This window comes from Rattus norvegicus, chromosome 18 (assembly GCF_021556685.1).
Source record: "Rattus norvegicus strain SHRSP/BbbUtx chromosome 18, alternate assembly SHRSP_T2T, whole genome shotgun sequence".
Lineage (NCBI taxonomy): Eukaryota > Metazoa > Chordata > Mammalia > Rodentia > Muridae > Rattus > Rattus norvegicus.
The window spans coordinates 84,137,920-84,147,588 of NC_141551.1; the positions used below are offsets into that span (position 1 = coordinate 84,137,920).

Genomic DNA, 9,669 nt, shown 5'->3' on the forward strand with positions numbered 1-9,669 from the left:
AGGCTTTGGAAACTTCACTCACTTTGTTTTACAAATTAACACAATATGCTTCTAATGTATAGCAGAACAAGAAGAGTTTATTACTGTCCATGAGAAGGCCAATGGAAATTTATTTTTCCTATAATGATGAGCAATCAAAGAAAATATTAATACCTCAATAAAGGGAGGAATACATATTATTAAAATCTAGCTTAGAATAGCTGGAAGCCTATATAAGGGCATAAGGACATGGAAGTAGGAAGCTTTTGCTTTTTGCCTGCTTGGTCTTGCCTTGCTAGCAATTCCATTCCTTCACTGGCATTAGAGCCTTCAAGATTACAACATACACTAAAGACTAGCTAAAACGTCCAGCCTTGTGGACTGAGAAACTACTGAATTCTTGGTTTTCCATTCATAACCAGCCATTGTTACATTAGCTGGACCAAAAGCTGTAAGTCATAAATCCCCTATATGGATAGATAGATAGATAGATAGATAGATAGATAGATAGATAGATAGATGGAAATTTATTCTATAAGTTCTATTAATCTATTAAGTTCTATTAATCTAATCAACTTGTGGATTACTGCCCCTTTGGGGATCAAATGACCCTTTCACAGGGTCAAATATGAGAGATCTTGCATATCAGATATTTACATTACAATTCATAATAGTAGCAAACTTACAGTCTAAAGTAGCAACAACAATAATTTTGTTTGTGGGGTCACCACAATATGAAGAACTGTATTAAAGGGTCACAACATCAGGAAGGCTGAGAACCACTGCTCTAGAGAGCCCTGACTAACACACTAGGAAATGGAAACAACCTAAACGTCGTTTAACTGATGAATGGATAATGAAAATGTGAGATAATATATATATATATATATATATAATTAAACTATAAAGAATGACATCATGAGATTTGTATGGAATCAGAAAATAGTACACTGAATAAGGTTTCCCAGATCCAGAAAGACAAATGTTTGATATTCCCATTCATCCGAGGCTCCTAGCTCCAAATCTTCTGATGTCCATACATAACCTGGAATAACTAGAAACCAAGAAAGTAAAAAGGGATCATTAGGCAGTGAGAGGCATTAGAGAGGGAAATAGAAGGGTACACATGATCTGGAAAGAAAAAAATTGGGAAAGAAGTGAGGGACTCTATTTAGGGAGAAGGAAGAAGATAAATGCTGAAGAAGAAAAGGAGGATAAAACAACAGAAGAACATTTGAAGAAGTTGCTATTCATTATATATCTAATATACATTTACCATATATCTAAATATGAATAATACACATAAGTTGCTATAAAAATATACATATAGAATTTATTTTTTTAAAGTCATGACAGTTTACTCTGGGAAGTATGCTGGGTGACAACCACAGACAACCCAGGACAGAGAGATGGTGCAGGCACAAGTCTGTGATCCCTCGATATGGGGTTTCCTCACCAAAAAGGGGTAATCATGCAGTAGCTTGAGTTTCTCTTAACATGATAAACATCCAGGATTACCAGGACCAGAAAGTGTGTGTTCACAGTTTTACAAGAACGGCTGAGCAGTGCTAAAGAAATGACAGGAAGTTCCTTCATTTTAATCTGGGTATTTGGCCAAACCTCTAAGCAAGAAACAATTCAGCTAATGAAGCTAATTAAATTACTAGAAAACATTCCTTCATCTGTAAACCATTTCTTTTCTCCTCAAGTCAAAACTCTAAATTAAAAATGTCTTCATTTTTGATAAGCAGCTCCACCACCAGTCTCTGATAGCGTATGTCAGTCAGGGCGGCCATGGGGTCTAACTCTGGTGATCTCATGAGGGTTGGACCAAACACAATCCCAAGGTTCTCTGCACTCATCAGATTCTCCTTCTCGTGAAGGGTCACTCTCTTGAGGTGTGCCATGAGGTACCGAAGCGTCTCGCAGTGGGCCGGCGGCAGAGATCTGAGTGCTTCATGAAGGGTCTCCAATTGCTCATCAGGGTCCATAATTTTGACGGACTCTATGAACTTGGGGTAGGCATCGTAGGTGATGAGGGGAATTGGCAGGTCCTTGAAGTACAGTTTAAGTGCCCCAGTGATAATGTTGATGTCCTCATACACGTTCACAGAAATATCTGCCTTTTCACCGTCTCTATCAAAAGCCATCTTGACGTCTTCAATTAGGTCACTAAATCCCGACACTCGGTAGAGTCCTTCAGATTTCAGACCTCTGGACTCAATCTCCCTGATGCACATGTCTACCACCATTGGCCGCTTGGTGATGTGAGCTTTCACGAGCGTTGTTAGGTCACAGCTGTACACCTTCTTCACGTGCTTCAGGTCTGGCTTACAGTCATTGGCGACCATCTTGGAACACTGCTTGTGAACATTCAACCCACAATCTGCACATTTCACTCTCTGAGCAATGAGGCCCCACATGAAGTTGGCACAATATTCACACCAGTGTGACCCTCGGAACATACGAACCTTGAAATTGTGAACCTTCTCATATTTTGGAATTTGTTCATTTTCTTTCAGAGTTGCTCTTCTAACAAGTGATGTCAACCTTTTGTCTGACACCTCATTCTGGCCTGTAGCCTTTTTCTTATCGTGTGTCTTTTTCAGGACTGCCATGTGCTGTTTGTATGCTGGCCCTCTGTGTAAGGTTGTGTATCCTATGTGCTCATAAATTGGGTTTATCGTCATCTTGGCAATGTATTCTGCTGTCTTGGTTTCAATATAGAGAGTATTCAAGCCATCAGTCACCAGATCGTGGATGGACTCAAAGCGTTTGTCCCCAACAAAGTGCTTTCCATCATAGTACAGCCTGAAGTTTCTAGTCTGACTTTCAAATCTTAAAGCCAAAGTGTACATTCCAGGCTGCCGCTGGCTCTCACGGATGAGGTAGCTCCCCTCAGCCACACTCAGGAGCTGGTCAGTTTCTTCTCTAGAGATCATACCATGAAACTCTCTTCCATAATACTTTGGTCTGTTTTCTACCTTGCAAGTGCAGGTGATCCTTCGAGGGTGAGGGGCTTCCTGCTGCAGCTGGTATAAGTAAGATTTCCGAACAGGAGGTCTATATTCATCTGTATCGAACAGGGTCAGGGCCATGGTGGAGCCGTGCTGCCCGGCGCTCCTAGCTCCCGCAGCAGAAGGCAGATGGCACCTCGGCGGGGCGGCACACATAGAATTTAAACGAAAAGTTCCCATCTGGGATGACAATGCTCCCTCCAAGAGCCAAAGACCATCTAACAAAAAAAACAAAAAAACAAAAAAACAAAAACCAGGCATGAGAAGCCCTATTTTGAATAACTGGTGAGGGTTGTTTAAGAGACACCCAAAATATTATAAGCTATTGCCATTGCCCTTGGTTGCCCCCAGACACAGAAGGTAAGTATCCATTGACAAAGACACCATGTGCTTCATGAAGACACAGCACCTGGAGAACCCTGAGCTGAAACTTTCCTTAAAGACATCTCTCTGAAGACTACATTTTACAGCACTAGAAGGCACCATTCAAGCTTCCAAAGGAGAGAAGCAACCAACGGTATTACCCAGATATGACATCTATGAACCACAACAAATGCCAGGATGACAGAATAACCCTAAGGCTACAGTAGTGGCATGCATAACTTGGTAGTAACCAACAGCTCTCTAATCAGACTTCAGATCCACTCAACAGAAAAGGAAATCATGCCTAATACTGGAAACATAGCTCTCTAACCAGGGCCAGTGTAAGTCACCAGTCTTGGAGAACCTACAATTACCACTTTACCAAACCTGCATAATCCCTAACTATGGTCTAAATATTGTCTTTATACCCACAGATAAGTGTAGCCCTTACTCATCAAGGAAACTTCTCTTTGTAACAGAGATCATTATAGAAAACCACAACTAATCAAAATGCAAAGTTGTAGAGCCCACTCCCAGCTGATACATCTACAATACGACTTCTGAATCTGAGGCTCAGGGATCATTGTGGAAGAGGGAGTGGAAAGATATGTAGAGTAAGAAGATCAGGGATTTTTGCTGTGAGTTTCATTTTTTAGTAATGTCAGAACCTACATAGGTGAAGTCTCACCAATGACTGCCTAAACATGGGCTGACTGGGAATGCACTGACAGATATGCCGAAGTAAATGGGGGAAAGTTCACAAGGCCTCAACCATACTCAAAGAGCTACTACAGGCAAGTGAAACATGATGAGAGCAGAAGTGGTGCCCCACCCCAGGAAAAACACACCAATAGGTTATCCAATACCAAATGGTCAGCCTTGAAAACATACATAAAAGTAAACATATACAGACTGAGTGATCACGTTCTCAAAAGTCAGGTTGCTACTATGGGAAAGATCTGGAATTCTGACATATCTTTATAACTCCGGAAACACAGCTGTTAGTCACTGTAAATCAAAATAATAGCCATAGCAACTAATAATAATATAAGGCAATTTATTGTAGAGGTAAGAGCATCTAAAGATTCTGTTGATATCTCTGTACTTGGCAGAATTCCAAGTCCCATCTTGACTATAGACATATATTCTCTACTTGACAGTTCACCACCCTGTTCCTCTATAAAAAGGATTCCGTATTGTTTTGGGTGACATCTTTGCCCTATCTACAACCAGAACAGCCAAGGTGCATGTCCATGATTCTCATAATTAGTTTGGAAACGATGCACATTTGATTACACATGAGAAGGAGCCACACTGATGGGGCACACTGATAAACTGATCCTGATTCCAGAAAACCTAAGTAAATCTCGTTTTGCTAGTCAATTATTTTCCTCTTTTTTGTTCTTTTTTGTTGTGGTTGTTTTGTTTGTTTGCATTGGTTTGTTTTATTTTCAACAGTCTTATATAGACCAGCTTGACCTAGTAGGTGACCTTGATACCCCTGCCTCTGTCTCCCTTCATGAATACTTACTAAACAAGCACTCTACTAACTAATCTACTAATGCAGCCCCACAATACTTCCTTTATAGAGAGAAGAATGTGAAAATAGCAATGAACCATGCCTACAGCATAAGCATATACGACCATATTCCTTTCTCAGAGAATCTCAAAGACAAAAATAGAGCTTTGCTTAGAGTATATTATCTTTTTTCATCTACATTAATGTATTCAAGACCTATGGTAGCCATGCAGAGAACACAGTACAGGTGTATTTTCTTCTTTAGGAAAGAAAGGAAACACAAAGAACAGTTATAAAATCATCAAAGTCATTAAGGACACAACGTAATCAATATTTAAAGTTAGATTGACCGATTTTCAGCATCTTTGTTCATCCCTCCACCGCACCTAATCTAAAAGTCTCCTTGATACTGCATTTCCTAAGGAGTAAGAGTCTTCCTAGTCAATCATAGTAGCTTAGCCCAGAAAAGCCTAACTTCCCCTGTGGCCCAAAATTTTACTGTATTAACTGTAATCCTAACCAATAAACACATTACACCTAATGTAGTCCTTTAAGATGTAACCTCAGAAACCAACAAAAACAGTATGTATGGATACCATATGAAACAAGTATGACTCTTCTTTAAGAAGTCTGTGCCCCTATTCTTGGGTCTGTTTACTTTCTTCCCAAGTGCTGTTATTTCTCTTAAACATCATTTAGGCCATGGAAGATAGCTCAGTGTGTTGAGGTGCTAGACACAGAAACCTGAGGATCTAAGTTTGATATCTGGAATCCAGGTAAAAACCCAAATATGGTGGCATCTAAGATTCCAGGAAAATAGAAAATAGACAGGTGAATGGCTCAAAGTCAACTAGCCTAAAGTACTATAGAATTCCCAAAAGTTGTCCTCTGATTTACACACACACACACACACACACACACACACACACACACACACACACACAGTAGCATCTCATATGCTCACAGGAGTCTATGCATGCACGTGCACACATTTCTTTATTTAGAACTATATTTTTAAAGTCACATAATAAACCGTGAAGGGATACCGTGGCCACAGCAACTTTTACAAAAGAAAGCAAAAGAGGCTTACTTACAGTCTCAGAGGTTGAGTCCGTTGCCATCATGGCAGAAAATATGGTAGCACACAGGTAGATAGGTACTCAGCTGCTGAACTAGCTGAGAGCTCTACATCCATATCCACAGGCAGTAGGAAGAGAGAGACTCTGGGCTTAGCATGGACTTTGAAACCTTAAAGCCCACCCCCAGTGACACACTTCTTGCAACAAGACCACACCTTCTAAGTCTCTCAAACAGTGTCACTCCCTGGTGACCAAGTATTCAAATCTAGGAGCCTATGAAGGCCATTCTCATTCAAACTGCCACAATGCCTCATACTGACTCATCATGAAGTTATTTCCTGTGGTTAAGGTAAAAAAAAAATCCATTATTACCTGAGCTGAGATGGCTAAAAAACTGAGAGGATGACTTTTCTCCTTTGCTGATCACAGTAAAGACATTATGTAATCCAGTAGAGTAGTTCTAAAAGAATATGCACAGTATGATTCTATACAATAAGTTTGAAATAGTTGACGAGTGACAAAAATTTTGTGAGCACATGCAAATACAGAAACTGTACATGAACATGACTGGAAGGATCTACATCAAGTTCACAATGAGTTTTATCTTCAGATAAAAGAACACCAGAGAGGTGTGCAAAGAGGACTTTTGGCTGTCACATATTCTTTAAAATTCTGAGTTAAGCATAGCAAAATTTAAATAGCTGTTAATTTTTTTGTGATATGTAACTGAATGTTCACTCTATTAGTCACTATAAAATACAGATTTCACTGGTAGATTCTGCAGTCAGGTCCGAATTCTACGCTTCTACTCACTTCCTGGTATATAACTATGACTTCTGCTACTAAGGACCTCATACATATGAGCTTCGCGGTTTCTTCTGCTTTGTTTTCTTTCTTTATAGCAAAGAGGGGCTAGAGCAATGGCTCAGCAGTTAAGAGTACATTCTGCTCTGAGAGAAGACCTGATTCAGGATGCTCACAACAGCCTATAGCTCCTGTTCTAGGAGATCTGACATCATTTCCCAGATTCCATGAGCACCTACACTCATATACAGATACTCACATATGCATATAAGTATGAATAAAAATGTGAAAATAATACACTAAAACAAAATACAAAAAGCTAGAGCAGTAAAAAAAATATAAAGCAAAACAAAAATTGAGAAGATCAAACTATACTGCAAGAGCCCATTGACCGCACGAGTGGAAATACCCAAGGTTCCTCATTTTCTTTAAAGATGGTAAAATGTCTGAGTTTTGAAAAGGAAAAGAAAAGGTGTAGGTAGAGGTGGAGGAGGTGTGGTCAGATAGACCTTGGTGCTTCTTTAGTTTGCTATGCAAAGGTGTCAGACTGTGGGGTAGTGGTTTCTGAGTGGCAACATCCATTACATAGAGTCAGTCAGAAGATGGAAACTCATTTGCTGTAGATTGTACAGCAATGTCACAAAAAGATGTTTTTATTCAAGAACTCCTGTGATAGAAGAAAAGAGACCTTGTTACGGAGGTAAGCTCCATTCCAAATATGAGAGTGGTGAGATTTGTAGTCAAAGAAAGAGTGAGGCCAGTGCCTATAAATTATGAAAGAGGAACAAGCCCTTATGGCTAAATCAGAGGATAGGGGTAAAAAGTATAATACATTTCCTTCACATATGATAAAGGTTCTGGATGAATTCCTATACAAAATATTAGGGAAATAATAGCATATTTATTTAATCAAGGTCTTGTGTGGCACGGGACGCTTCAAAGATATAGACTCAAACCCAAAAGAAAATTTTTTCTGCGTTTCAGTGTGATTGAGAGTAGACAGAATTGTATATTTAGAAAAGTGATTAGGCAAAAGGAATTGAGGTACCGGTAACCGACTGACATGGAGAAGCAGAAGAAAGGTCTGTTCTTCATGCCTTTCTTGGCCTTTCTGTGTGGCAGCCCTTTCTAAGTTGTCTCTCTGAGATGGAAGTCTTCCCAGAATCAAGGAGAAGGGGTAAAGTAACCTTTTCAGGTTTTATGGCTTACTTTGAGGAAGGGAGATTCCAGTTTCTATGACTCACCATGAGAACAGAGTCTGGTTTCTGTGGTTTATTTGAGGGTAGAGATAGGACAGGAGACAGGAAAAACAGAGATAACGTGATCTGTGGCCTTTCCAAACACCTTCAGTTCAAAGTCCTCAGTATATCGAGGTGTCATAAATTTAGAGTACTATGTCCTGAGACAGGGCAAGACATTGCTTGTGGCAGGTAGGCGAGAACAGTCGCATAGCAACTCAGGGATGGTGGGGAATGAGTAATTTGTTCAGTTTTTTTTTAACTAACTGACAAGATTTTCTCTAAAACTGCATGATACAGGCTGACAGCAATCAAAGATGTACACTAACCAACCAGCCTCAGACATGGTTGGCCATAGTTACGTTCTTAATCTGTCAACATTTATAATGGCTCTTCTCTAATAGGGTTGCTGATAGAATTAAGTCTTACATAGTGTATTTAACACACAGTAGGTTTATCACAAATCTTTAGTAAATGAAAACTATCTTTACTACTCCTTAATGAGCTTTCCTACGAATGTAGCCATGTGATTTTTTTATGTGATGGCATATTAACAATCATTTTGTTCTGAGCCCTTAAAATTCAGAAGGGCAGAGGCTTTACATCCATCACTGTAGCTTCAGCACTTGCTAGTTTCATTGTGTGTGAGGCAGGATAAGAATCCATTGTTGGATAAGTGAATGATTTAATGATGTCAGTGCGTTTGTTTTCTAAGACATAAAAATGAAAATTCTAGATTTGAGTGACACCAAATGCATAGGAGAAAAGAAAAGACTGACAGTAAATTTGCTTTATAGTGTTTTTATTATTTCTATTTACAAAATTCCCAGATGTGCTTAGAAAAAGTATTGTCAATTTGTGAGTGAGAATCTGTGTGAGTAATTCATTGTAGATCATCATATATGGAACTAATTAACTAACTGTCATCAAGTTTGCCAAACTTTTGAGTTGCTTATAATTTAGTCACTCTTTAGCAAACTTTATAACACATGGTTGTAAGTGAGATATATTTTGTTATTTATCCCAAGGCATGTTTAAAGTCTCACAAGCTCCAGCTTCTGGCATATAAGATTTAGATTAGAGAAAGCATATGTCCAAGGTTAATCATAATTATTGAACAGAGGTATGTAGCATAGAGGATGGGGAACTGGGTGTAACCACCAGAAAGTGGTTTCCAGATGCCAGGAAATCAAGAGGCTCCCAAGACCCAACGGAGATGATATTAGCTGAAATACTCAACAAAGAGGAAAGAGAACCTGTAGAGACTATCTCCAGAGATTAGGCACAGACCCTGGTTGAGGGATGAGGCCACCCACCCATCTCAAAAATATTAACTCAGAATTGCTTCTGTCTAAAGGAAATACAGGGACGGAGAGTAAAGCCTCTGGAAAGGTCTTCCAGAGACTGCCCCATCTAGGGATCCATTCCATATGCAGCCCAGACACAATTGCTAATGCCAAGAAGTGCTTGCTGACAGGGGCCTGATATAGTTGTCTCCTGAGAGGCTCTTCCAGAGCTTTACCAATACAGATGAGGATGCTTGCAGCCAACTATCGGACTGTGCGTGGGGACCCCAATGCAGGAGTTAGGGGAAGGACTGAAGGAGCTGCAGAGGTTTGCAAGCCCATAGGAAGAACAACAATACCAACCAACCAGATCCCCCAAAGCTC

At 39.7% G+C, this 9,669-nt stretch overlaps 1 protein-coding gene across 1 annotated transcript; it reads right to left on the reverse strand.

The window, feature by feature from the left end:
- Nucleotides 1–1,289: 1,289 nt before the first annotated feature.
- On the reverse strand, nucleotides 1,290–6,094 carry Chn3 (chimerin 3). Its single transcript, NM_001432548.1, is given in 2 exon segments — nucleotides 1,290–3,214; nucleotides 5,973–6,094. A coding segment is annotated over 1 exon segment (1,488 nt). The 5' UTR covers nucleotides 3,177–3,214; nucleotides 5,973–6,094; the 3' UTR covers nucleotides 1,290–1,688.
- Nucleotides 6,095–9,669: the final 3,575 nt, after the last annotated feature.